The sequence below is a fragment of the Alternaria novae-zelandiae genome (genome assembly GCF_023758075.1).
Source record: "Alternaria novae-zelandiae strain BMP 2774 chromosome Unknown scaffold_44, whole genome shotgun sequence".
In the NCBI taxonomy this organism is placed as follows: Eukaryota; Fungi; Ascomycota; class Dothideomycetes; order Pleosporales; family Pleosporaceae; genus Alternaria; species Alternaria novae-zelandiae.
The window spans coordinates 88899-116415 of record NW_026057004.1 but is presented as its reverse complement, the minus strand read 5'-3'; the positions used below and the strand labels follow the sequence as shown (position 1 = coordinate 116415).

Sequence of the window (27517 nt, the reverse complement as noted above, 5' to 3'; positions counted from 1 at the left end):
TAGTGGGCGTATGTGAAGGTGTCGTTCCCCACATTGCGGAGAACCTTGGAAGACCCCACATCTACCCTTCTCCAACGCTTTCGGGCCTTATCGTGCCGTCACTTCTCTGGACTAAATTTTGGCGTTTCTAAGACGAGTGCATCTACGACGTTTACAATGTAAGCAATTTGAGAGGTACCAGAGTGTTGATTTGCCGTGCGTGGTTGGTGTCACACGCACATAGGGCGATGAACGCTCGTAAGGTCTGGTCGCGCTAGCTTGAATGCTCAATTTGGCTGCGATTTCTTTGGATTACATTGTAGGGAAGGCCTTTGGGGTAATCTTTGAATAGTTTTGTCGCAAATTGAAGCGAACTTTGGGCTGGTTTCATGCATCACGTAGGTACGTAACTGACTATCAAGTCTTCAATCTGAGAGTAATGAATCAGTCGCAATGACACCATGCTAGGTGGCTACCTGAGCTCAATACAATACCGCAGCTACCAGCTCAGATTGGTCATCTGTTCCCATGTCTTGACAACCGATGAAGATTTCAGCTCCGGGAATTTCTCTTTGTGTGGGAAGATCACACGACGTAAAATGCGTTCAAGCAGAGACCGCCGTTTTGCAAACGGATATCTGCTAGTGTCGGTGAGACTCTCCAGCTGTAAGAAGTCGACATCGACAGCGCCTATGGATGCCTGGCAGATTGTTAGATGTTGGCTTGGCCGTGGCAGCCGATGGACTGACGTACCTCTGAGATCCCTCTTCGTTGGAGAGCCTGTAATACAGCCTCCCACAACTCGGATGCTTTCAATCGTGATAAGGCATCAAAGGTACCGAAGAGTAGGTTGACGGTAATAGGTAGAGACTATATCAATGATCAGTCGCGATATTTGAAAGAGTGCAATCTTTACGGGCTTACTGGAAGTACATGAGCAAAGACAAACGGCATGCCTTTCAGCTCCGGAAACGCGGATGGCTCTGCAATGACCCAGGGGACTAGGTTGCCTTCAATACCTTTCTTGATCCGCAGAAACCTTACAGGTTCTCCAGGCGCTGGGAAGGCACGCATTATGTGCTCACGCAGTTCGTCTTGCGTGCGAAACTGGCCTATACCACCGAAGCTGCTGACAGCAATGCGCTAGATGTTGTCAGCCGTAGATACCGTATGTATGATCAAGGCTATTACCTTGACAGAGACACGGCGTTCGAGCTGATTCATAATGGTAGATGTGATCTTTGCCCCGTCCTTGACGCATTCCTCAACGGTCAAGTTGTCTGATCCCCACAATAAGGCCAACACAGGCATACCAAAAGACTTGATAGATTAGCATGGAAGTTTGGAACCCATGTGAATTTAGTGGACCTACTCCATCGACATCTCCACGACTCGTAAGGCCTCTACTACTCTGTACCAAAGCTGTCTGTGGTGTGTGCGCAGGTGGGGGGATGTCGCGTCCCTTGGTCAGTGGGTGACGGAGTGCAGCTGTAGCCTCCGCGATATTCTCATCGTTTGGTTCATCTGATATCTCATCTGAGCTGTCAGTAGTTTCGTCCTTGACCACAGTTCTCTCATGAGACTTTTGAACCTTATCCGTGCGTGGTTTCGATGGACCTGGAACATCTAACAGCGTCTTCGTGATTTTCCTAGCCTGTCTCCGTGTATCAATAGGCGCCGGCGTTACGCGACTCAACTGCTGCTTATGACCAGAAGATTGTGACTCTTGTCGCTTTAACATATCGCGATCACCATCGAGTAGCTTTTGCAAACTCTCGACCCACTTCTCAAACTCCTCTTTGGGCATCCCATCGAGGAGCGACTGCATCTCACATCTGATCTCTTTCTTTGATGCACTGGATCCAAGCTTGCGTTGAGAAATCGGTAACGCGTGATACGCAAACAGGTCGCTCGTGCGTGGAAAGGCCTCGGCCACGCCTTCGTCCGCGAGCTCTGCCGTGTCAACATGCCATTGCCACGTAGAAGAGATCTTTCGGTCTTTGTTATTCGATGTGTGTTGCTTAGGCAGTGTCGCCGGTACGTTGTTATCCACTTCAACGTCTTCTAGGATGTCATCCGGTGTCTTCGAGCGCGCGCGTCGTGATTTCCTATCTCGCTTCTTGAGTTTCTTCACCTTTGGCGGTGGCGTAGGCTCTTTGTCAGAGATATCGCTGGTGCTGCTCCCTCCATCACTACTGCCCTCCTCTTCTTCTTCTGTTGCTGCTGCATCACCGGAGGCTAACCATTCTGTCGAGTGTTCAGATGCTTTTGCCTTCAGCTTGAGTAGGCTATCGGTGACATAACCCAAGATGTCCTCTCCAAGTTTATCTCCATGAGCTCTGGCGCTGGCAGACAACACAGTTCTCATAACCGAGTCGATTTTGGCAGCTGTGTCTAGATGCTCAGCAAGCATGGAGGCCATGCGCTGCTCCATCTCGGATTGGAAGATTTCTGACATCCGCTCGATGTTTCGTTCAGGTGCCTTCTCTTCGCGCATATGCTGCTCCAGTACCTGCGGTCCCAGTTGATCGAGGATACCCTCGGGGAAACAGATCCTTACCAGCCCTTGTACTGCGTTCTTGAACAGATCATTCCCCAGGTCGGTCGCGGACGAAATAACTTTCACACGGAACACCCAGTCGTCTCCAGTGGGTAGTGATACTGGCCGGCCCTGCTTCTGCGCCAGGTATGTGTCCTTGACGGATCCGGCGCGCGACGAGTGCGAATCATGTTCGTGGTGTTGGGTGCGATTCGAGGTACCGGATGAAGCCACGCGTGCGCGCTTTGAAGTGGTACCGCGGGCTGGAGACTGCGACTTCTGTCGAATGTTAGCTGGGTCGCGACTGAAGTGCAGCGGTGTCATCGTGACAGGCAAAAGCCGATGCAGTTGCGTTAACACTTACTCGTCGCTTCTTCGTTCCACTGGCCATGATACTAGCCTTGATGAGATTGCACGTCGAGTGGTGCTGAGATTGTGAGGTGGTGGACTGGGCGGAAAAATCTGGCAGTCGCGATAGGTGAAGGTGAGAGCAAGAGCGGAGTGCACGTGGAACGACGTCCGCAAGGTTACCGCGACCCACCACCATAAACGCGCGACATCGGAAAGTCGAACCCGGAATCTGGTGAGTGAACGGTCATAGCATTTACTGCATAACTACCGCACCTATCTACGGTGCCTGCAACACAACCTCAAACTCAAAAGGCTCACACAGCAAACTATACTCATCCAGCGTCCTCGGCCCACAGCTGCCACTACCCAGCCCATGATGTTCCGCATCCAACCTCAGCACAACCTCCTCCCTCTTCTTCCTCCTCAACTCATGCGGATGGTCCGCAGCCGCAACATCCTTCATCCTATAATGGCTAACCTGGAAATCAAACAACTTCCTTTGATCACCCTTCTTATCCGCGAACTGAGCGAGCAATCCCGCGCCGCTACCGTTAGTAACACTAACATAACGGATATCTGTGCGGTTCGCCGATTCTTGGGGTACTTCGTAGTCGACCCAGAGGGCGTCGATGCTGGAGGCTGTGTACTTGCCTACGGGCTGGGAGAGCTTGCTGTCGCGGTAGGTTTCGCCGAAGCCGCGGCCGAACCATTCGACGTGTTGGAATTGCGCGGGGAGTTCCAGGACGAGGCCGATGCGGGGGAAGGTGCGGGGTAGGTTCTCGCCCTTGGGTGTGCCGGTGACGTGGACGGATAGGGTGCCGTTGGCGCTGAATGTGTATGTGAGAACGCAGTCGATCGACCATGAAAGGACGGGAGGTGCGACGCGTTGGTGCACGGTGACCTTGAAAGTGTCCGAGCCTGATTGTGACCACTCGACTTTGCGGGTCAATGGCTTTGCGTGGTGGAGTTGCTTGTCCTTCCAGTCCCAGCCGTCTTGCGGGATGTCGTTGTCGGTAGGAGCGCGGAAGATGTCCATTTCAGGTGCTTTGGAGATGAGCTCAGTCGAGCCTTGCTTCCAGGAGGTGAGACTGCCGTGGAGCGTGTTGAACTCCCAGGTGGCTTGATCCGTCGTAATCTTGAGGGTGTTGCGGGATGGTGTCTCAACAGTGACTTGCTTGCCTGATGACTGAGGCTTCTTCAAGGACGACACCGGAGTCACAGGTACCTGTGCTGTTGCGATCTCGAATCCTGCCTTTAGGTATGGTGTAGTCTCCTTCAGCTGGAACGAGATACTAACCAAGACCTCCTCCTCGCGAGCTTCGATCGTTGGAAGTTGCACCTCGAAGGTTTGGCCAGGCAAGATACCAGAAGGAATTTGCAGATCTCCAGTAACCCCATCAGAGGATGAAGAGGAGACTGATGTGTATTTGCAGACCAAGTGATCGAGCGTAATGAAATCGTAACGGTTGATGAACGTGGCCTTTGAACCATTCACTTCTAGAAGCTGTACAGGCTCGATAGCCTTCTTGTACTCGATTAAACCAGCGTTGGGCGAATGATCGGAGTTGACAAGACCGTCCATGACGAAGGTGGAGTCGTGAACCTCTTCGCCGAAATCACCACCATAAGCGTAGAATTCTTCGCCGGTCTGCTTGTCCTTGGTGAGAAGACCGTGGTTCGCCCATTCCCAAGCGAAACCTCCCTGTAAAGTTGGGTACTTGTAGAAGGCATCGATGTACTCTTTGATGTTACCGGGGCCGTTGCCCATGGCGTGGATCTAATACGGTGAGTCATAGAACTAAGCATCAACATGGTGTAACTTACGTATTCACAAAGCACCAGTGGCTTCTTCTTTTCCTTGTCTTGACCAAACTTGATAATCTCATCAAGCGGGGGATACATCCTGGAGTACATATCCATAGTGTCTGCGTAAATGTCCGCTTCGTAGTGAATAGGCCGGCTGTCGTCGTACTTCTTGATGTGCTCGTACATGGCCACGAAGTTTCGTCCCATGAAGCCCTCGTTGCCAAGAGACCAAATGATGATCGATGGATGCATCTGGTCTCTCTTAACGAGTGCTTCCGCACGGTCCACATACGCCTTCGTCCAGTCTGGGTTGTCGGTCGTCCATTCCGCGGCCTTGTCCCTAGTTATAAGCTGACGCTCACGGAACGGCAAGTTGCGCTCCTCCTTCGAAAGCGCGGCATCGGCGATACTTTCGAACCCATGGCATTCCACATCTGCTTCATCAATGACCCAGAAACCCATCTCGTCTGCGAGATCATACAGTCGTGGGTCGTTGAGCTGATGGGATGTGCGGATGGCGTTGATGTTGTGACGCTTCATGAGAAGAAGATCTTCTTTCATGAACTCATACGGCACAGCACGACCAAGAGTGGGATGATGTTCATGGCGGTTGACGCCGCGGAAAACGACCCTCTTACCATTGACTTTGATCAAGCCATCTTTCATCTCGACTTGTCTGAAGCCAATGCGTTGGGCAATGACTTGATCGCCGGAAGAGACGACAAGATGGTAGAGGTTTGGCGACTCAGCAGTCCACTTGAGCGGGTCCTTGACCTGGATACTGAGTTCAGTCACACCATCACCCTTGATATCCGCCTCAGATGAGGCGACTTCCTGCTTCTTTGCATCCAGCAGCTTTACTGCAACCTTGCCAGAGCCAGTCGCACTGATCTTGACTTTGAGTTCGGCATCAGTGTAGGATGAATCCAGAAGCGTCTGGGCAAAGACGTTCTCGATTCGGGAAGCCTTGGGGAAGCCAACCAGGAAGACGTCACGGAATCTAGGATGATGAGTTTCAGTTCATCTCGACGACAGACCACACTCACATGCCACTCAGCCACCACTGGTCTTGGTCTTCGATGTACGTTCCGTCGCAATGCTGATACACCCTAACAGCCAGGGTGTTCTCAGCATTGAGATCGACGAACGAAGTAATATCAAACTCATCTGGGTTTCTGCTACCCTGAGAATAGCCAACTTCTTTACCATTTACCCAGACGTGGAAGGCGGCGTCAACACCTTCGAAACGGAGTCGAAGCTGACCGCCCTGGATATCTTTCGGGACCTTGAACTTACGAACGTAGGATCCAGTCTCGTTCTCGGTAAAAGGCACGTTGGGAGGATCAACCGGAATGTGATAGATTACGTTGGTATATTGCGGGCCTTTGCCGAAGCCCTGCAGCTGCCACATGCCTGGCACGGCAATGTCGCTCCATGATGATGTGTCGAATGTAGTGGATTCAAATCCTTCCGGAGCCTCAAAAGGCGAGTATGAATGCTGGAACTTCCACGTGCCGGAGAGGCTGTGGGTTGTAGACTTGTTCACATCGGAACTAAGCGCATCAGCCTCCGATGCGTAGTTGTGAAAGTATGCGCGCGCAGGCAGCGTGTTCTTGTGGAGGACATCGAGGTTGTTCCAGTCGGGAACGCTCGCTGGGTGTTGACCTGAAGACATGATGGATGAATTGAAAGTTGATGGTACTTCCACGAACCACTGCTCTACGTCCTCTATCTTTGATACAGTTGTCGACACCCCACAGTAAGGCGGCCGTACTGCGGTAGGCAGCGCGACTTGGACTGATCAGGGAAGCCGTCCGCCCACATGTCGTAGATGCCAAGAGGGCGTTCCATCTGCTTCTCAGGTGGCAGGACTAAGGAACGTGTCGGCAATAAACGGCGCATGTTGCATGTAGGAGCTGGGGAGGGCTCGCATCGGGGGGTTGATGGGGCGACGTCCGGGCGCAAGCGCGAGCGGGGGTTCTTCGCTTGAAACTCCGACTCCGTTGAAAGGAACCTTGGAAATCTTTGGACAGGCGCTTTACAGCTTGTGATGATTTCCGAACGCGTTTCTATAACACATAGAGGCACCTCAGGAGTATTAACTTTCTTACGACTGTATTCGCAGAGGTAGGTGTCTGGTTTCTCTTTCCAAGGGGTCTGATCAACGGGGCGGCTGCCCAACTCGGCTGGCTTTACTCCAGGAATCCATCCCCGCACTCCGCTGCCCAGCCCAGCTACACCACATTAACCCTCGCCTGGTTCATCGCGACTCAATGCCAACCCGACCGGCTCAATTCTTGATTCATCTCCTTCGTAAAGACTTCGCGCGTGGCGCTCCAGAGCTGGTACAATTTGGGAGGTCCGTCCGCTAACCGGCCTGCTTCTGGACCTGGGCCCGCCCCTGCAGAAGGCCCTATTACTTGGCCTTGGTACCATCGTGGTATAGCGAGCTTGGAAGTTGAAAATTTCCCAGTAATCCCGCTAATATTCCGCCCCTAATGCGGTGCTATTGCCGTACAACAAGCATACTTGGCCAACCGGGTGGCGCCTGAGCGCAACAGTTTGCATGCAGAGCAGAAACCATGCATCGGGTCAGGAAGGTAGAGCATTTGCCTCGGTGCCATGGGGTAAGATTACCTGCAGGCGCTACTTATTTTGCGGAGAAGCCTGTATAGTATAAAGAGACCCAGTATTCCGGAAAGCTTGCGCATCGTTGCAAATCGGCCATCAAGTGGAGAGCTTTCCCGTTTTTCTGCTCCACACCTCCAGATCTTCTCCAGTCCTTGCCAGCGACACATTCAAGATGGCGGAGAAGAGTGAAGACATGGGCGCTGTGACGCACCAGCTGAGTGCAGTTGACGACGACATGAACAAGCATGCGAACGTCAAGGAGGCCAACGTAGCTTCAGTAGCTCTTAGTAAGTCAATATCATATCTGAGACAACGGGAAGAATGCGCTGACAGCATACAGCCGCTGCTATCGAGGCAGAGAAGCCGAAGCTATGGTCTCGAGGCATGATTCAGCTGTACATGATCATGGGCGTTGGCTACCTAGTCTCTACGCTCAACGGCTTCGACAGCTCCCTCATGGGATCCATCAACGCGATGAAAGCCTACCAGAACACCTTCGGGTTGACTGGCGAGGGATCCAGCACTGGCATCATCTTCATTATCTACAACCTTGGTCAAATCGCCGCCTTTCCATTCTGTGGATTCCTTGCTGATGGCTACGGTCGCCGCATCTGCATCGCCGTCGGCTGCGCGCTCGTCCTCGTCGGAACCGCCGTTCAAGCTACGGCCCACGAAATGGGCCATTTCATTGCCGGTCGCTTCATCCTCGGATTCGGCGCATCGATCGCCTCTGCTGCTGGTCCCGCCTACACCGTCGAGCTCGCGCATCCTGCCTACCGTGGAACCATGGCTGGTATGTACAACAACTTCTGGTGGGTCGGCAACATTCTGGCTGGATGGACCACGTACGGCACCAATCTGCACATGGGCAACTCTTCATGGGCTTGGAGAATCCCTACTATCGTTCAGTGCATTCTGCCTACTATCGTCATGGGCTTGATCATGTTCTTCCCAGAAACGCCGCGTTGGCTACTAGCCCATGACCGCAGAGAGGAGGCCATCGCCATCATGGCCAAGTATCACGGAAACGGCAACCCCAACTCTCCCATCGTCCAGCTCCAGCTACACGAGATCACCGAGGACTTTGCTGTCACTCGCAACGACAACCCGTGGTGGGACTTCCGTGAGCTAGGCAACACCAAGGCTGCACGCTACCGTCTGGCCATGGTCATCGCCATGGCTTTCTTCGGTCAATGGAGCGGTAACAACGTCGTCAGCTACTTCATGCCCGCCATGGTCAAAAACGCTGGAATCACTGGTAAGTTCTGAATGTACAGATACGTCTGAGACATGCGCTAACTTCGCAAGATCCCAACAAGCAACTTCTCATCAACGCCATCAACCCAATCTTCAGCATGTTAGCCGCCATCTACGGCGCCACCCTCCTCGACAGGCTCGGCCGACGAAAGATGCTCATGGGCGGTCTCTGGGGCGGCCTCTTCGCCTACGTCCTCCTCACAGCCTTCACCGCGACCGCCACGCCCGACAACAACCTCGCCTACGGCACCATCGTCTCCATCTACCTCTTCGGCATCTTCTTCGCCTGGGGCTGGACCCCGCTCCAAACCCTTTACGCCGTCGAATGTCTCGAAAACCGTACTCGCGCCAAGGGCTCCGGCCTCAACTTCCTCTTCCTCAACGTCGCCATGGTCGTCAACACCTACGGTATCTCCGTCGGCATCGAGAAGATTGGCTGGAAGTTGTATCTCGTGTATATTGTGTGGATTTGCATTGAGATTGCGCTTATCTTCTTCTTCTTTGTTGAGACGGCTGGCAAGACGCTTGAGGAGCTCAAGGAGATCTTTGAGGCGCCTAACCCGCGCAATGCTAGTTTGAAGAGGGCGAAAGTGGAGATTGATGAGTCGGGGCATATTCATAATGTGCATGAGTAGGGCTGTGTTATGATTGAACGGAGCTTGAGTTGAATGTAATGACCTTTTACGACTTGGGTCTCATCGCAAGAATCCAGTCGTCTGATTCGTATCCATCTTTCAATTTGATGAAAAGCGCGTGATTTTGCTTATCTCTCGATAATCGCCACCAGTATAGATGCTCGTGGCAAAGGTAAGAGTAAAGGTACTTTCTACTTACGTAGCAAGCTCTACAAGACGCTTTCTAAATGTTTACGAAGATCTGAAACAGTCATGTCGTACACAACAGCATCAATACCCTTCATCAAGAACGCCTACTCTCAGATTGCGTCTATCTTCCGCCACATTACCTAGGTACTCCACCATTTCATCTACTCAGCCCTCCCATCACCACCAATGAATCCCACTTCCCACACCTTCCTATTTGGTCTCCACACTGCCTGCACCATGCTTGCCACATCTCATACAACGCATCTTACCTGCTCAATCCGGGTATCTAAAACCTCCTCATGCAAAACCCCTTTGCTTATTCCATCCCCAAAGGACGCACTAGACCCCCAACCTATCTGACCTTATCTCTTTGCAAGAAAGAGGGTCCGCAACAGCAGGCCCTCACGTGACATCTATCTGCATGCACCCATTACTTTTTGTGACACCATTTCTTCTTCTTCATTGCGCCTCCCTCCACACCCATGACACCCATGACACCTCCCCTCCCCGCGGAGCAAAACCCCAAAACCACAATACCGGCCAGTATCGGCCTAACAAACAGGGTAATCTCCAGATAAATAGGACCAACGTACTATCTGCCAGCCACACTGAACGATTTTTGTTTTGCACATTTGCTTTTCCTCATGAGGTGCGGTGAAGCGTTGCCACGCATTTGGTAACAAGGACGATAGTCGATCCGCATTGTCTAAGTAAGCGAGAGTGACAGGAAACGCTCGCGTAGAAGGAGGGTAGGACCGAAAGAAACGGGCACGTTAGTATTCAGCGTGCGGTTGGGGAACCATAGTTTGCGGTACGAACGCTAAGTTCTGGGATACGAACATGTGATACTTGGCGGAGATGTGAGAGGGTTACGACAGTGGCGTATGGCTTGCATATTCCCTCTCCTCAAGCAGGCGCAAAACAAAAACAGAAAACAAGATCACGTCCGAAAGCGTGCGACATGGGAAAATGTTGTTTGATGCATCGGCTTTTTTGGAATGTCTCGTTCCTTAGCTTCATGCTTTCTCCGCACTTTCATCTCAAGCCACCATGCAGGTCTCTTTCAGCTTCTTCTATCCAATCTCCATTTCGTCTACCGCGGCTGCAGCTCGCTCTTTTCTGATGGCATCTTTCTTTGCTCTGCGTGCGGCTGCTCTTGACATGCCCTTGCCACTGCCGATCTTGCGGTATGCGTCCAGGGACATGCCTATGCGCTCCGCGGCTGCCATTTGGGCTTGTAGTGTCTTGTCTTCCGACATGTCCATCTTGGGGTTAGCTACTTTTCTTTCTTTGCGTGCTTGCATCCTGGCGAGATTCTGGCGGGTGCGTTTGTCTAGACAGGGTTTAGTATGACGGTGAAGTGGACGTTTGAGGGTCCTTTGAGGGACTCACTCATCTTCTTGCCCATAGGGTCGGAATCAATGGCCATAGTTTGGTCGCCGTTGGCTTGCTGGACCGGGCCTGCATCATGTTAGACTCGCTCACCCCGGTCGCACGTGCCAAAAGCAAGTGCGCGTAGGATCAATAGACGTTAGATCGTCATGTCCAACACGTGACATACCACTCTGCAGGTCGGCTTGGGGCGTCGAGAAGGCGTCGCCCAAGACGTCGACTAACTCATCAGCCAATGCGCCCATCTTGCGTCGGTCCTTTTGCTTTTTCTTCTTCGACTTGGTCGCAGGCGCCTGGCCGTTTGCTCGCCTCGGGGAAGCGCTTCGCTGGCTCGTCTGTGATTGGTCGCTGTCGCTTGCATCTGAAAATTGTTCCTCGTCGCCCAACCTGAATCCTGTGTTTGCGACAACGGGCGCGTTCGCAGCGGCAGCGTCTGCTTCGGGCAAGGTGGGCGCCATGTTGCTTTGTGGACTGCCGAATTGAGGATAATGCAGATGCAAAGGTTGGCTGCACATCAGAAAAGGTAAGAGCAAGGGATCGGCAGAAGGTTTATCCGGCGCATGTGATTTGTCCGTCGGTGTGTATTATCGAGTACCAATGCTGTGTCGCTCCATGCGCTCTATCATCTACCTCATCGTCCGCCTTTTGAGGAGTAAACTGTAAACTGCTATGCACAATGCCGCCCAGAACGCAATGGGAAAGAATGTAATGACGCGCAGGATTGACGGCCTAAAGTGTGAGGGAATATGGCCCCGCAGCGGGGATGAGAAGAGGAAGGTACAGTTAAGGAAATTCGTGAGTCGTGAATGCATGTCCAAGCACCCGTTCCGGCGGCCGACCAGGCCAGTCCTTTGCGCCCAACTCCAATGCCAAGCCCTGTCTAGCTCTTGATACCAACTCCAGTCCAAGCAAATGTGATGCGACGCTACTCGTCATCGTCAACAAAGAAACCCCAGAAGAGCACTTCCTCGTTCTCCCGGCCCCGCAGACAGCCGCCGTAGACGTCTGCGCACATCTCGATGGGCACCTCGAGCTTGATGCAGCCGTTGCCGAGGAAGGTGAAGAGCAGCCACGAGTCGTATTCGGGGAAGGTGCCGTCGTCGTCGTACTTCCGGCTGCGTATGCCGCGGTTCTGTAACGAGGGCGTGGTGGGCAGGCGGAACGTGTGGTAGGGCAGCGTCTCCTCCGAGTCGGCGACGAAGAAGGCGTCGTTGAGAGCGAGTTCGACGGTGACGTGGGGCGGCGAGGGGGTCTCGGGCAGGCTCAGCGTGTCTTTGTGGAAGCGCAGGGTGCCGAAGCGCAGCTCCGTGGGCTGGCCGAGGAGGTCGAAGAGCTCGGTGGAGTAGAGGCGGAAGTAGCCATTGTGCAGGCTGCCCAGGTCGCTCTCGTCGTCGGCAGCGCGGCCGCTGAGCGAGAGGCTCTGCAGCTGGTCCTCGACGCGCTTGCCCTCGAGTTCGGCGGCGTCGAGCGACCGGCGGATGTACTTGGGGGTGTACTGGTTGCTGAGGTCCGAGATGGCCAGCCGGCAGGCCTCGCGGCGGATCTCGTCGCGCCGGGCGGTGCTCTTGGGCGTGGTCACGTCGTCGGCGGCGGGGTCCTCGAGCGAGCGCAGCAGCCCCGTCTCGAAGCCCTGGACGAGCTCCTCGAACTCGCGCATCACCCGGGCGAGGGGAGACGAGGCGAGCTGGGCGGGTTTGGCGTCGCGGGCGACTGCAGTGCTCTCCAGTACGGCCATTGGAGGCGTGCGCGGCCAGGACGTGGCTGCGGCGCAGGGTGGTGCGTGTTGGTAGGCGGCAGTTGCTGGACGCGGTGGACGCGGCGGACGAGACTCCTGGGGGCGGAGAGGGGTGTGCAGCTCCGGCTGGCACAGCAGTCGAGGCAATTGCGGTCGGCCGTGTCGTCGTGGGCGTCGGGGAATCGGCCGTTAGTCGTGAGGGAAAGGCGCAAAACAACAACAACAGGACAGTGTCGCAGCAGACGGGCTAGTGCATCAGGAGACAAAGAAGGTCGGGACCTCGAGGGAGGGACCGAAGTTTTGCTCGCGGCTCCAAAGCCGCCAAGAGTGCTGGGTAGATGCTTCCCTCTTCCAGCCCACCGGCTAGCGCGACTGCATCCAATAGGTCAGGCCTGGCCCTCCACGGCGATGCGCTGCGAAGGGGCTTCAGCGTGCGACGGCCCAAGACCAACGCAACCCAGCGGTTAACCGTCGCCTATGCCCCATGGCGAGCGCTAACTCTTGCTTCTGCTCAACAGTCGCTGTGCGCGCGCCGCTTGTAGCAGACTGACCCAGCCCAGTCGCTCACTCGACTTGATGCAACCTGCGAACCGTCAGGTTGGTACCCAATCAGACCAAACTGACCCGGACCTGTTATAAAGACTGGGGCGGCACTGAACGGCCCGAACATTCGAGACAACCGCCAGCGCTCACCAGCATGACCGCCCGCCTCATACAGAGAAAAGACTAGACAGATCGTGCAGCCTACTCTGGATTCCATTAAGGTAAGAACATGCAACGTATCGATCGAACGTCAAAGTAGGCTCTGGGGTAGTCAATTCTCTCATAGCATGCTAGATTGCAGTGAGCCTAGCCTACGACCAGCATAACACGACTACTGTAGGCTTGGCTTCGGCATGCCGATCTCTCACCCCACGCGGCTTCCCTGCCGCTGCCCTCACTCTTACTGTTGATTGTTGATGGTTCCTCATCCGGCCTGGCGCGCCTGCCACAGTCGCATCGCCACTTCCTCGACCACTCCTCGCCCACTCCTCGCCCTCTTCCCAGCCCAGCCCTCTTCGTCAGCAATCTATCCTCTGACCATCTCGTATTGATGACTGGTCATGGGCGCTCGTCGGCCTGCTTTCCTCGCGCGAACCATCACCATGTCTGCTCTCCTCACACCCCGTAATTGCACCAGGGAGCCCAGTCCACGCTCTCGGCTTTACACACGCCTGTCGGCACTTTGTACCTGCCTCGACGTCTTATGCGACCTCAGATGATGTACATGTGCAACCACGCTGCGACCTGGAACCCCCGCAATTCGCCATTTGCCGTCACTACGTCACTGCTGACCGTTCCCAGCGAACCCATACAGACATAGAGCGTAGTCATAGCGGTGAGACATTTGCCTACATCCCGCGCCTGATTACTCCTCCTCGACATACACCTGCTCACCTGCCTGCACATCAATGCTCCATCCTTCGCGGAGCATCGACGCCGATCCAACATCGCCGCTTACCGTCAGATGGGGGCTCCAGACCGAGAAATCAGCCCACCTCCCTGGCTCCAGTCGTTCCTCCCCGCCTCTCCGGGCCTGCCTCGGCTTCTTACGTGATACTCCGGCCTACCAGGGTGCATGCCTAGACCGATGTGTCCGACGATACCAGGCAGGGCTGTCCGTGAGAAGTGCCTGAGGCTGCAGTGAGGCATGCACTCTGGCCTTGTTCAAATCATGAAGTCGATCTTCGTTCCATAGATAACTGTCATGGAGGGCAGGTGAAGTGCTACACCGCTTGCGATGTCTTATTCTGTTTTACCAGGAGAACAGTACGTCTCATATGCTGGTGTTGATGTCAAGATTCTCCTTTCGCACATCGTTCGTTGATCCAATATGGTAAATCGAAGACACTGCCGATCTGGTTGTTGTTTCGCAGAACATGTTGAGCCCTTCGTCACTTCCACACTGCTCGCGACTCCAAGCGGTGAGGGAGGAGTGGAGGAACTTGAGTAAACCAGCGAGCAGGAACCAAGGTGAAGCAAGCCTACCCATCTTCCAACACCATCATCCTTCGTTCTACACACCAACATCACCCACTCAAGCTATCGTTAACGAGCCCCTCTTTATCAAAATCTTAATATGAATTCAGTCTACGGTTTTATCAGGTATACATCTCGCTCACCTGTTCGTCAAACCGCCAGTATGCCTTCAGCCAACGGTTCCGTTGCGCCCACACCGCGTTCACCTCCAATCGTCTCGTCCCCAAGCTTCGCCGACGCGTCAAATTCCTCATCCAGTTATAAAGGCAAAGGAAAGGCCCCCATGACCAACGACACCAGCAATGGCGCCAGCAACGGCAACGGTATTTGCAACAGCAAGATCTACACTGCAAGCCACGGCAACAGCAATGACAACACCAACGGCAGCGGCAACGACAGTAGCAACGCCAACAGCAAAGCCAACAGTAACGGCAACAGCAATGACAACAGCAATGACAACAGCAACGACTACACTCCAAGCTACGGTATCGGAAACCTGACGGAATACCTCATCGATGTCAAGACGCTCACCAAGCTCTGCGACCTCGGCGTATCAGAAGCCGCCCAGCTCGGAGCCCTTCTCACCGAGCGCTACAAATCCCTGAACGAAAAGCAAAACCGCCGCATGGCAGCCGCCACAAAGATCATTGACGAAGTCGAGACCATGAAAGAAGGGCACAAAGTTTTCGACAACAACGTCGTCAACCACTACGACCGCTTCGTCAAAGAACTGGAGGCAGCTGAGACCGCCATGTACGACGGAATGAAGGTAGCCATGTATACAGATGCCGCGAAGAGCGCAAAGCTGGCCCGAGAGAACTCCGAGTTTGCCAGGAATTTGCACAAAAAGATCGAGGTGTTGAATGGTGAGTACAAGGCCAAGAGAGATGAGATCGTGGCTGCGCGGGATGAGATGATTGATATCTTGTATGGTGCTGTTATGCGGTGCATCTTGGTGGGCTCTGGTGCTGTTGAGGGTGAGAATGATAAGGACAAGTTGTTGAATTTATTCAAGCGCTGAAGACACTGGGTTGGGCTGAGTAGTGTTGTTGCGAGGCTTATCTGGTATGGTAGTTTGAATGTACACTGCCAATTGTTTCGCTCTGGATCGTCTCAACATTTTCGCTTCACTAATTAAGGCAGCCTTGCACGACCGCCAGGCTTCGCTAAGCCAATCAGGCCAACCTTGCTGCCTAAGCCACCGTTACACTGCCCCTCGGATAAGCTCCGCCACAATTTAGCGAAAGTAAAACTCGCCATAACCCTCGATTCTACGCACATCCTGGAATCTAACTGCACTTCAATTCCATTCTAGGCCTCAATAAACAACAGTCCGGACAATCGTTACCTAGGGATTTGATTCGCGTGTATGCTTGACCTCGCGATAAAAGATACGACTGCAGGCTCTCATTGCGATATGCATCATACCCAGTAGCTTCGGTTACCTCCCAATGAGCGTCTATAGATCCCCCGGTGTAAGGATTCCTTGTCTGCAGGCGTAAAGGGTTAAAAATGCTAACATCAGAAGCTTTATGTGGACCGCGAAGAAAGCACGGAGCCGTTGGACATGGGGCCGACAAAAATGTATCGATATGAACCTCTGGACACATCAACCCAGCAGATTCGCCTCATAAAGCTACGTCCGGATCAAGACGGTCCGATAGCATGCGATATACAAGTCTTCGAATTGAGTAGCGCGCCACAGTTCTCCGCTCTCTCGTACACGTGGGGTCCGCCGACACCACAGTTCGAAATCCTGGTCAATGAGAAACCTCTCAGCATCAGAGAAAATTTATTTCGGTTCTTCCAATCCTATATGGTGGCTGCAGAGGAAGGTGGGATATGGAAGCCGTGTAGAGACAATTACCTGTGGATAGACCAGATTTGCATCGATCAGTCCAGCATACAGGAGCGAAACCACCAGGTCGGAATGATGGCATCCATTTACTCGGGATGTTTCGACGCCATCATCTGGCTCGGAACTATTCGCAAGTGTCCGCATGCGCCGTGCATAATTAAAACATTGAGACCAACGGATATCGAGAACCCACCGGAAAGTGTTTCGCAGGCTGTAGCATCCATCACGGGGGATTATTATTTCACTCGCCTTTGGATTGTACAGGAGATCATCCTGTCAAAGAGGAAGAGAATACTGTTCAGCCACCTCTCAAGCTATTGGTCCGACGATTGCTTTCTTTTCGAGGGCAGCCAACGCCCGGCCGGTACTGTCTGGCTAGGATGGGCCGAACTGGCCTACATAGTCGGCAAGTTCCCGTATCGTTTCTCTTCGACATCCGCAAGGTATCTGATAAAGTACCACCTTCGAGATATTCGGATGAGTCTTATCCGTGCTGTTCGCTTGTTCAGCCAAAGTCATTGTCAGAATCCTCGCGACAAAGTGTACGGGTTGCTTGGGCTCGTGAAAGAAGAACAGCGAATCGCGATTGACTATAGGAAAGACCTGCGGGACGTCTTCCTGGATACGATGATTGTATTCTATAGAGAATTGTCTCAGGAATGGGCTCATTCCTTTGAAGAGTATCATGAGACATTGTCAGACTTGAGCAGGAGCTGGAATATGAGACAAGCAAGCTTGGTAGCGTTCTTATACGAATGCTGGGTCAAACCGACTCATGATTGGCATCGGAATCATGGCAGCAAACGACCTGATCCTGACGTCTACCCCCAGATTCAAGCGATGGGCTTTTACGACAGATATCAAAACATCAGATTCAAGAGGAAAGAAATCATGTCTTACAGCGAAAGCGCAAATAGGAATTTGGGAGACATTGAGCCGAATGAATGGAGACCAGCAAATCACTGCTGGTGGTATGAAATAGACGGCACCACGTACGAGGTGTATGGCTTAATGAGCAGAAAACTTCCTTACCATGCGTTCATGGAGTCCGGATATTATGGCAGGAAAGTGAGGAGGTCACTCAGAGGGTGGAAAGGTTTGATCCGCCCGCCCGCTTGGCATGTCACCCGTCGCTGGGTGGTTTGAAGCGGGTGTAACTCACTGCGTATAGATATATGCCATCAACCAGAACTAGAAAAGAACGAACTGTTCTGCAATCTGCTCGAATATAAGACCATGTAAATGACCTAAAGTTGATATAGGCTGTTGGGCGTTTAGTTGTGCAACAGCGCCGGGATCGGATCGACATACTGGAACTATATGTAAACACGACTGATACAGCTGTGATCAATTTCGCGAGGGAACTAGCTTCCCAGTGATAGTGAAGATACACCCCATAGACTCAGACATTGTTGCCTGTCGCAACACCCCAGAAGTACGCCGCCCACGATCCGACGACCAAGAACAACAGCGCAACAAATAACGACAAGCTGATCTTCCTGTTTCTTTCACCGGCCGAGCCGCATTCAAACTCCTTCCTCCGCACATTGATGACCTCACCCTTCCTAATGCGCTGGCTCCTAGTCCACTGGAGATGACCGAGATCGCTCGTCCAGAAGCAGCCCACAAACATACTCGCGGCGACAACGACCGAGCAAGCGGAAAGTACAACATACACGATAACGACGTTATCGTAAGAATTGTCGTCGCGGTCCTGGATGACGCCGGTGATGATACGGATGATAATCGACATGGCGTTATTAACGGCGATCTTGACAGCATAGCCAGAGCCGAAGACTTCTTGGTACCACATGGAAGTGCGAATCGAGTCGATGATGACGGTCGGTCCAAACATGGATGCGACACCGTAGATACCGAATGAAGCTGCCGTGCCAGCGTATGTCGGGCCCCACGTGGCTAGGCACATGGACAGGAGCATACCCAGCCCACAAACTAGCATCAGCGTGATGCGGTTGCCTAGGATGTCGACGAAGATGCCGATTATGGGAACGAGGAAGAAGCCTAGGTACTGCGCCAGCGAGGAGTACCAGCCGGCCTTGACAGCATCCATGTCGAAGCGCTGCTCAGCGAACTCGGTCGCGTTCTGGGCGAAGACGGAGGCGGTACTAGTCTGGAACAGCGAGAAAGCGACGATACTCCAGAACGTCCAAGGAAGTCGCAAAACCTTTCCAAACTCGAACTTCTTGTTGTTCTCCGTGAGCTGTTCTCCAGTGGCAGGGTCAGCTGTACCGGTATACTTCTTGCCGCACCAGCGCGTGAAGAACCAGTACAGGAGAGTGGTGACATTGGTGAAAAGGTTCATGAAGACAGCAACCCAGTAGACCCAGCTGAAGTCTCCGGTGTTCTTCGCAATGACGTTCGCCGTAGCCTTGCCGACAAAAGATCCAATCTTGCCAATGCCGAGTTCGAAGCCTAGGGTTGATGCGAAGCCATTGGATGGTGCGAACCAGGAGCTGAAGACTTTGTACTGCGCGACTTGCGTGGCTATGTCGCCGAGTGCCTGGACAATGGATCCGAAGATCATGAATTTGTATGAGCGAACGGTGGTTGCGGCTGCGATGAAGATGGCACCGATGCTGTAGATGGCGTTACCCCAGAGCATGGCACCTGCGAGAGTCTTCTGTCAGCGTCGAAATAATCCAAGGAATGAGAGAGACAGACTGGCACCACCAATCCTATCAGTGACAAGACCGCTTACAAGGATCAAAGCGGTCTTCATGAAGTCCTCGCTGGCTTCGAGAACAGAGTACTGCGCGTTGTTGATATGTAATTCCTTCTCAATGTCAGTTAAGTACCCATAGCAGCAATCATGTAATCCATACCTTCTTGACCGTACTCTTCATCGCACCAGTAACACCACTACTCCAATGCGACCCAAATCCCGTTGCCGTAACCAACAGAATAGCAATAAGCTTCATCTTCAGCGGAATCGCCTCGCTCTTATCGCTGCCATCCCGCCCCTCAGACGACGCATCACTGCAAGCAACCACCTCTCCAACCTTCTTCTCAGACTCAGCCGGCCTCTGGCCCTCATTGTCGACCGACCTCACAGAATCGGGTTGTGTAGCCATCGCCCTTCCTTATCGCAGATGAAAGATGATCTGATAAAATAAGAGATGTGCCAGCGTTAAGACGGCGCCTACGATCCCATTTTAGTACTGCCGAACGGGAAAGGAAAATCTCGACATGGCTCCGCTTCAGGGCGAAGACGGGGCCTCTTTGCGGGCCTTTTTGGCTTGGTAGCATCGAGTTGTAGGTTGGGTCCACTGTGTGAGACTGTGCGTCTTCGTATACGCCGATGGGCTGATACCACCGGGAGATTACCGTGATGGGTGCGATAGCGTGTGCTGTTGGGTGTTGTGTGATCACCTTGCTGTGGTGTTGATGTGTTCACTAAGAACGGTCTTGGCTGCTATTTGAACTACAAGAGCTTTGCCTACGAGCCTTCTTAGTTGTTCTTGTCTGAACTTCCCAGGAGTCGCGGTCGTAGTTCTGTATTCGGGAAGTTCGACGCCCACCGGCTCACCACGCCAATCCCAAGAAGGGAAAGTGCAGAACAGAAATTTATCAGATCATCTTATCAGCCCGAAGATTAGATCCAGCCCCCGAAGAACTAAACGCTACCAAATCATCGTGGGTCACCGGGAGAACGCTTATCATTCTACCTGAAGTCCGCACTGCATCTAGATAGCTGTTCCTACCTAAAGTCCCAAACATGTCCGAGCACAAACAACCTCAAACCCCACGCGCGGCAGCAGCGCAGGAGCCTGGGAACAATCCGGCGTCGCCCTCACTCACATCCAACCACCAAAACAGCATACCCTACGTCCGTTGTGGTGAAATGCCCCCTGATCCCTCTTGAGAAGTTGCTGGCCCTGTGCGACCAGGTAGATTTGCGTTCTACAACGGCCCGTTTGACTCCTGCGGACAAGCAAGTCTGTACTGTAGGTGTGCAGAAGTGCTATGTAGGGTATGTGTATTTGGTGCATGGAATGAGTGAGGTGTCTCTGATCTAGGCTTGTGACGGTGAGGAGAAGCGTGGGATGAGGCTTTTCTGCTGTGTCTGAGCCGGTGAGAGGGGACTGTCCTGATTGCGCGCTCTTGACGTGGTTGAGCGTCGTTCATGGCGAGGCGCAATGTTGTGCAGTCGCTCTCTGGTGATGGTAGTCGGAAGGTGTGAGCGCGACTCATTGTGGGATCACTTTACGAAAAGCTTGGCAGGCGTACCATGGAACGTGACAACTTCGATGGGCTCGGTACACTAGATATCATGCGCACGAAAGAGACAGGCTGATTATTGGAAATTCATTCGAATGGATTCGCTATGAATGCCTCAAAGCCTCATAGGCTCAAGTGTGGTATACGCCTTCCAGCGCCAAACGCCTTGCCAATGCCCATCCTCCCACTGCTCATGCTCGTATCATAGAGACCTACTAGCAATGCCACTAGCACAATGCCATCGTATACCTCTGCCCCAGCTTGCGCCTCCGTCTAGTCCAAATCCTACAAGTGACGAGGCGGAAGTCCTCCATAAGTCATGTGCTCAAACGGATTGCTGGCGAGAACAACCTAAACCTCGCCTCTCAGCTTCCTCTCGATCTCGTCCCTCAGGTTGACGAGATCCTGCTCTGTTGCCTCGAACTCCAATCCTTGCTTGACCCACTGCTCTGCCTCGTCCAGTCTGCCCATCTCGAGCAGACACTTGCCCCGCCTCCACCAGCCCTTGGCGTTGCCCACCTTCTTCATCTCCACACTGGCTTCCGCATCTACTGCGCCCTCCGCCCAGTTCTTGAGTGCCATGTTTGCCTGCGCGCGGTTGCTGAGCAGTCCAGAGACCTCTTCCCTCACGAGACCTGAAGGCTCCCATGCGGGACGTGCGAGCGCCATGTCGATTGCGAGGGTGTAGAGCTTGCCCGCCTCTTCAGGCTTTCCTTTCCTGAACTCGGCGTTGCCCGATTCGCGCAGCTTGTTGATCTGGGCGGAGCGCTTGGGGTTGACGGGGACAGGTGGCGGCGGTGTGCCTGTAGGAGTTTCGACGTGCAGGAGGTTTCTGTGGAGGTTGTTCAGAGCGTCGAGCTCGGTCTGGAGGGCGTTGCTGGTGCTTTGGGATGCGGTGATGGTGCTGGTTTGCGGGTCCATCTCGAGAGGAAGGAGCGTGAACGTGTCTGGTGACTCCATGATTGATGTGTGTTTGATGTATGTTGGGGTGGGACGTTTATGGGGCCGTAGCGATATGTGCGTGGGTAGAGGACAGGTTGGCGCAAGTCGTGGTTTGGTGGAGGGCATGAGGACAGTTGGATAACTCCCCGGCGGCGTTATCGATAAGCCGAATCGCGCGCTAACACGTGTCTTGTCGCTTTCATCCAACTTCACTCTCTCATCACGTCCGACTGCCACCCATCACTCGCATCTTCATTATTCTGAGACCTTATCGATATGCTGCGCAAAGCCATGAAGCCACGACGTCAGCGTAAGGCTGCGTGGCTACACGAGTACAATGCACCGCATTCTTCTTCTTTCAACATCATGAATACGTGGGCCTTGTCTGTCTTACTGATGCTACAAACTTGACAATCCAACTAGGACCGCTTCTGTCGCATATGCATGGATCAACTCAATCTGTCCATGCGTCTCGTTTACACCTTTGCTTTCACACCGGCCGTGCCTGTACCTCACGGTCTGCTACCATACTCCAAGACAACTCACCAGGATTCCATGTCTATCGATCCGTTTGTGTATTCGAGACATGACTTTGAACAAACACCGTCTATTTCATAGCCATTGTCTTTCATCTTTCAGTGGCTTGCTACAAGCGCACATGAGCATACTAACTTATTATAACTAATCCACGTCTGGCCTACCAATTTCCTTCCTTCACCTCACACAGGCTCAAGATCAGCAATCTCGACTACCTGCGTACGCGTAGCATGGCAAGATACACGGTCAACGTCGCAGCTGGAGGGCGTAGAGCGAGCTTACTCGTTGTACTTTCCCCATCTCAGCTCTGCTCAGCCTTACACGACAGCGTTACCTCGCGCCTGCCAGCTCTGGGTCTCTCCGACGCGAACGGAGCTCAGATGACTCTGCACCTGAACACAGAAGATGGACCGATGCTGGATGTCGAGGATCTCTTATCTGATGTCCTACCTAACGCCGAAGAGACTGTCTACGCAGTCGTCGAGGTAAGTCCCCAGAAAATGTATCCGTAAGGCTGTCACTGACTGTAAATAAGGTGCACGAGAAGCAGCCCAGTTCGACACTTCCGTTACGACTAGCTACGTCCGACAGAACAGCAAACACTCTACGCGTTCGCGTCATCACTCCGGAGTTGGCCCAGCCCAATACTGAAGCTATACTCCCAATATCGACGCACGTGCCGATCACCTGCACTCTGCAGCAACTGAAAGGCCTCGTTCAAGAACACTTGGGTTTCCCTACTGAGGATGGCGACTGCCCTGAGCTAGAGTGCAACTGTAGCCTGGCTCGACAAATCGACGACAATGCCATTCTCAACGTCAACGGATCTGGGGACCACGACGCTCTCCATACGGTCATTCTCGTCCACTCAAACAACATTGTGACCGCCATCCCTGTCGGTGACATCACCCTTAATGCCATCCAGCAAGCAACGAAGGAACACATGGAGCATACGCAGAACCGAAGTCTGGCCAACAAGTATGTGAACGTCGTCAACGGCATTGAGGATACTAGCATCCGGACCTCGAGAGACAGGAAATTCCTCAAAGCTCCGGTCATGGCCATCTGCTCGAAGCAATGCCATTCCCATCGTCAAGGTCGAGAGGAAGATTCCGAAGATTCCAAAGATGACGAAGACCCTGCAGCCCATCGAGATCTAGTCGTCGACGTACACACATCAGAGTGTCCAATCGAGATCACCGCACATAACGCCAATATCACGATTGAGGCGGCCGGATTAGAAGATTGCGCCGTCAATGGTGTACTCAACATCTACGCCGTACAACGATGGACGATGGGCCGCAATGAGCGCGTCGATCAAGGCAAAGCTGGCATCTTCAAGGAGTCGGAAGCATGGAAGCATCATGTTGGCCAGACTGACCGTGGAATAGCCAGCATGCTGTCTACATTGCGCGTGTTCACTGAGCTCACCGCAAATGGAAGCATGGAGGACGATCGACGAGACGCCGTGCTTCATATGGTCCATCTCCTGACACAATTCCCCCCCGCTATCCGAGCTGCACATATCCTAATGCGCGGCGAGACTCCTGGACTTCCGGAACGTGCTGCGCTGGCACAATGTCTTTACGAGATCTTGAAGAATGTTGTCCCGCTGCAAACCATCCGCTCCGATCCAAAGCGGTTTTTTGAAGGATCTCGTCTGCTATTCGGTCTGATATTGGAGAAAGCCAAACAAATGAAAATCACTACTGAGGACGCCGGGCTACCGTATATTGGCATGAAGGTTTACGACCTACGAAACTTGACCACGATGCAGCCCGTACTGTCACAGCCGGTGCAGACAACATCCGGTCTTGTCGATGCGGGGTTCCACGAGGCTTTTGTCGAGCAAGGACTTCTGTGTTGGACGGATGGCGACAGCTCGAAGCGAACCTCGACAGTCGACCAAACCTGGGACCGCATTGCTAAAGTCTCTGGTGGTATCAAGACCCAAGTCTTGGTGTTCAATTCCGACGTCGTCAGGTCTAGCTCTCGCTATGCGGACGATGGTGACATCAACAAGATCATTTCGCCTGCGGAGTACGTTGATCTCACATATCTGGCCAATCTCTGCAGCCGAAACCAACTGAGCGTCACACCGCCCGCCAATCTAGCCTCTGCCTCTGCTCCTGTCTTGACTCTAGACAGAAATGGCCTTCTTGCGGTATACGTGGGTCGTGCCGGTTGTGCTGAGGCAGGGAGAGACATTCTCCTGTTTCGACCAGGTTGTGCCGAAGAAGAAGAAGCCGTGGACGTTTCGATCATTACTCAGTTGCTAGAACCGATTCTCATCCAACGGAAGGCTGACGGGACCATGATCTTCGAGGCATATGGCGATAATCATCGCATGATGACGGCACCGGACGAAGTGACTATGATCTGCGTCGACTTGAGCGCAAGCATGAAAGACCGCTGTGGTTTCGACGACGTGCAAACAAGCGAGGATGCCGACATCGTGATCCGGCGAGCGACACCGATCACAGTAGCCGCTTCTCAAATGCCACCAGTGGAGAACGATGCTTTCGAGTTACCCGACGTCGATGCACTGAAAGAGTACATGAAGTCTCACGAATCGTACACGGACTTTCTGGCCATCATTGCCACGGGTAAGGATGACTACCACCGCCGTCAAAACGCTGAGAAGGTGCTCGAGATCCTCAAGCAATTGGACGATCAGCAATTAGAAACGAAACGGACACAACTGGAAACTTTCAGGCAGCAAGCCAGTCAATGGTATTATCGAACCGAATTCGAAATCACCGATCGCGAGATTAACGTTCTCAACAATCGCTCCCTACGCTTGCAAAAGTATAAGAGCCTGCTTTGTGCATGGCTGATTGTCTGCCTTGGTAATGCGTCAGCGTCAGACCCCTTGATGTGGAGGCCGGGCGGAGTCATACCGAAGCTGTACAAGTCTCTTCCTCCAACAGACAGCCCCACATTTGAAGTGCCGCGCGACTTTTCCTGTCCTATCAGCAACGACGTGATGCAAGACCCTGTGACTACCGTGGATGGGTTCACATACGAGAGGAAAGAGATCGAAAGATGGTAAGTGAACATGACGACTTCGGTCGCGATGTGCTCTCCAAAAGTGCATCCGAATGACTACTAACTTGGACTTTTTGACAGGCTTCGGACCAACGAACGATCGCCGTGCACGAATTTGATCCTTCCTAGCAATGACCTACGACCCAACGTGCAGAAAAAAGAGCAAATCGATGCATATCTAAACGGTAAAGACATCTTCGAAAAATATGCACAATCGAGAAACAGAACAAGAGCCTCTTCGCGCACCACCCGCATCGCCTTCAGATCACCAATTGAGACGCGCTCAATGGATGTCCCCCACAACCTGAAGGCGGTAGACCTATGGGAACTTGCCTTCCGTTTGACCAAAGGCCGCTACACGAGCTATGAGCTACAACATCGAAATGCTCGAGTTCAAGCTACCCAAGAACCTATTACGGACATGATCAACACAGCTCATGAGGTGTTCATCACGCCTCTAGAACCGACGGTATCAAACAAGAGCAGCGATATCCAAGAGCTGTGTCTCGTCAAGGTCTACCATCACAGCGACTATAAGAACAGCGTGGTGTCTTACTGGTTACCCAAACAGACAACAAACTCTATAGCATCCACGGTGTTCAAATACTATCGTCAGAGATTCATGAACCGCTCATCATGCCCTGTGGGGCCGCCTTTCTTCTTCTGGACGAACTTACAGAACACTGGAGACGGTCACCACACTGGTAGCACAGAGGATCACTGGGAGCCGATATCACAGTTCTTCAACAACGACAGCTGTACCGGTAGATTGGAGGAAGAGGAAATGATAGACGACTTCCTCAATGACGATAATTCAGACGATACTGGTCATGAAGACACAGCACGGGGTAATCACCCTTTGGTTTTCAAGATAGGTCTGGGACGGCAGCCAGGCAACCGTAAATACAGGTACCGCAACACACTGAGCCGCTTGGACGTTTTGAAACAGATGTTCGATGCATACGTGAATCGTCTGCTCGCATACAACTTCCGGACACATCTCGGTTTGGTTACTTTCAGCACCAAATCCTCTGTTACACAGAAGATCACCCACGCCGTTGAAAACTTCCGTCACAAACTCAACAACACAGCAGCTGCGGGCGATACGGCCATTTGGGACAGCATTGCTCTCGCACAGGATCAGCTGCAGGAGTACGCCAAGCAATACTCAAATGCGAAGCTGAGAATCATATGCATCTCCGACGGGGAGGACAACCGATCCACAAACAAGGCTCATAGCCTACCGACACGACTACTGCGCGATGGCATCGTAGTCGACTCTTTCTGCTTGGGTGCCGGTGTCAACAATGCCGATCTCAAGAGAATTTCGTTCCTGACTGGCGGATACGTCTTCCAACCAAAGACTCTGGAAGAAGCAATGGCGATCTGTGAGATGGAACCCGTACTTTCCTTGTCAGAGCGCCCAGATAGATCACACAAAGGTTCTATCTTCCGTCGCGCTTATCTCGCAGCCCCCGATATTTCCAACTTCCGTGTCGCTGACCTCATGGGTAAGGTTGAGCAAGTCAGCCGTGACGAGTTTCCGGATCGCAAGCAGCATCCACAGCTCGTAGAGTCGTTCGTGGAGCTGGGCCTTTTTAACCGAAGTTCGTCCATTAGTCGCACCGACAGCAATGTGCGTCTCAGCAGGATACATAACGAGATTCGTAACTCAGGCGCCAAGCCGCATCCGCACTACGATGTCTTCATCTGCGAATCGAACATGGGGCTCTGGAAAATTGTCATGCAAGGTAGGTCAACCTTTTCTCTTCTCCCAAGAGAATTCCGATAATCCTCATGTGTACTGACTTGCATAGGTCCACCCGATAGTACTTACTCTGGTGGTACTTTCCTCCTTTACCTGGAGATGGGCGGCAAATACCCGATGTCACCACCCGAAGCACGCTTCATTACGCCCATCTACCATCCAAACATCAACCGTCATGGACGCATCTGCCATTCGATTCTAGACCGCAACTGGACACTGGATACTTCTACCAAAGACGTGATCGATACCATCTACTCACTTCTGCTCGTGCCGGAGTTCAGCGACCCCATCAACACTGTCGTCACTCTCAACTATCACTGGGACGAGGTGCAGTTCAAGGAGGAGGCGCAGCGCCACATCGAGAAGCACGCAAACAAGAGCAGGGCAACTTGGCGTAGCGAAATCGTCGGCTAGGCTAGAAGGTGAGGAGACGTTCGCGGGATGGCAGAGGATATGTATGGGGACGGAGAAGGAAAAATTGTCGAGCGCATGTAGCAACTGAGATTTGTTGCAGTGTAGCTATGAAATCAAGAACGACATAGTTCGTCGTTCACCTCCAAGTTGTCAAGATGTTGATGACTGTGTTCGTGTC

The 27517-nt window shown here is 52.9% G+C and overlaps 9 protein-coding genes across 9 annotated transcripts; 3 read left to right on the top strand and 6 right to left on the bottom strand.

Moving 5' to 3' along the window:
* Positions 1 to 478: 478 nt before the first annotated feature.
* Positions 479 to 2909, bottom strand: J4E88_010939 (uncharacterized protein; the record flags this gene model as incomplete). Its single annotated transcript, XM_049404529.1, has 6 exons — positions 479 to 679; positions 733 to 849; positions 904 to 1122; positions 1171 to 1299; positions 1352 to 2797; positions 2883 to 2909. The coding sequence occupies 6 exons, from the start codon at positions 2907 to 2909 to the stop codon at positions 479 to 481; spliced, it is 2139 nt and encodes a 712-aa protein (XP_049249736.1).
* A 237-nt stretch (positions 2910 to 3146) lies between these two features.
* Positions 3147 to 6350, bottom strand: J4E88_010938 (uncharacterized protein; the record flags this gene model as incomplete). The annotated part of the gene is made up of 3 exons (XM_049404528.1): positions 3147 to 4646; positions 4694 to 5675; positions 5722 to 6350. 3 exons carry the CDS (start codon positions 6348 to 6350, stop codon positions 3147 to 3149), a joined length of 3111 nt encoding a protein of 1036 aa, XP_049249735.1.
* Positions 6351 to 7478: 1128 nt separating this feature from the next.
* J4E88_010937 (uncharacterized protein) lies at positions 7479 to 9198 on the top strand (the record flags this gene model as incomplete). Its single annotated transcript, XM_049404527.1, has 3 exons — positions 7479 to 7593; positions 7647 to 8564; positions 8615 to 9198. The coding sequence occupies 3 exons, from the start codon at positions 7479 to 7481 to the stop codon at positions 9196 to 9198; spliced, it is 1617 nt and encodes a 538-aa protein (XP_049249734.1).
* Positions 9199 to 10460: 1262 nt separating this feature from the next.
* On the bottom strand, positions 10461 to 11237 carry J4E88_010936 (uncharacterized protein; the record flags this gene model as incomplete). The annotated part of the gene is made up of 3 exons (XM_049404526.1): positions 10461 to 10720; positions 10780 to 10848; positions 10949 to 11237. The coding sequence occupies 3 exons, from the start codon at positions 11235 to 11237 to the stop codon at positions 10461 to 10463; spliced, it is 618 nt and encodes a 205-aa protein (XP_049249733.1).
* Positions 11238 to 11704: 467 nt separating this feature from the next.
* J4E88_010935 (uncharacterized protein) lies at positions 11705 to 12514 on the bottom strand (the record flags this gene model as incomplete). Its single annotated transcript, XM_049404525.1, has 1 exon — positions 11705 to 12514. The coding sequence occupies one exon, from the start codon at positions 12512 to 12514 to the stop codon at positions 11705 to 11707; it is 810 nt and encodes a 269-aa protein (XP_049249732.1).
* Positions 12515 to 14696: 2182 nt separating this feature from the next.
* On the top strand, positions 14697 to 15554 carry J4E88_010934 (uncharacterized protein; the record flags this gene model as incomplete). Its single annotated transcript, XM_049404524.1, has 1 exon — positions 14697 to 15554. One exon carries the CDS (start codon positions 14697 to 14699, stop codon positions 15552 to 15554), a length of 858 nt encoding a protein of 285 aa, XP_049249731.1.
* Positions 15555 to 17793: 2239 nt separating this feature from the next.
* J4E88_010933 (uncharacterized protein) lies at positions 17794 to 19483 on the bottom strand (the record flags this gene model as incomplete). The annotated part of the gene is made up of 3 exons (XM_049404523.1): positions 17794 to 19019; positions 19074 to 19185; positions 19235 to 19483. 3 exons carry the CDS (start codon positions 19481 to 19483, stop codon positions 17794 to 17796), a joined length of 1587 nt encoding a protein of 528 aa, XP_049249730.1.
* A 1498-nt stretch (positions 19484 to 20981) lies between these two features.
* J4E88_010932 (uncharacterized protein) lies at positions 20982 to 21590 on the bottom strand (the record flags this gene model as incomplete). Its single annotated transcript, XM_049404522.1, has 1 exon — positions 20982 to 21590. One exon carries the CDS (start codon positions 21588 to 21590, stop codon positions 20982 to 20984), a length of 609 nt encoding a protein of 202 aa, XP_049249729.1.
* Positions 21591 to 22339: 749 nt separating this feature from the next.
* J4E88_010931 (uncharacterized protein) lies at positions 22340 to 27339 on the top strand (the record flags this gene model as incomplete). Its single annotated transcript, XM_049404521.1, has 4 exons — positions 22340 to 22594; positions 22645 to 25157; positions 25239 to 26908; positions 26975 to 27339. The coding sequence occupies 4 exons, from the start codon at positions 22340 to 22342 to the stop codon at positions 27337 to 27339; spliced, it is 4803 nt and encodes a 1600-aa protein (XP_049249728.1).
* Between the last annotated feature and the right edge of the window lie 178 nt (positions 27340 to 27517).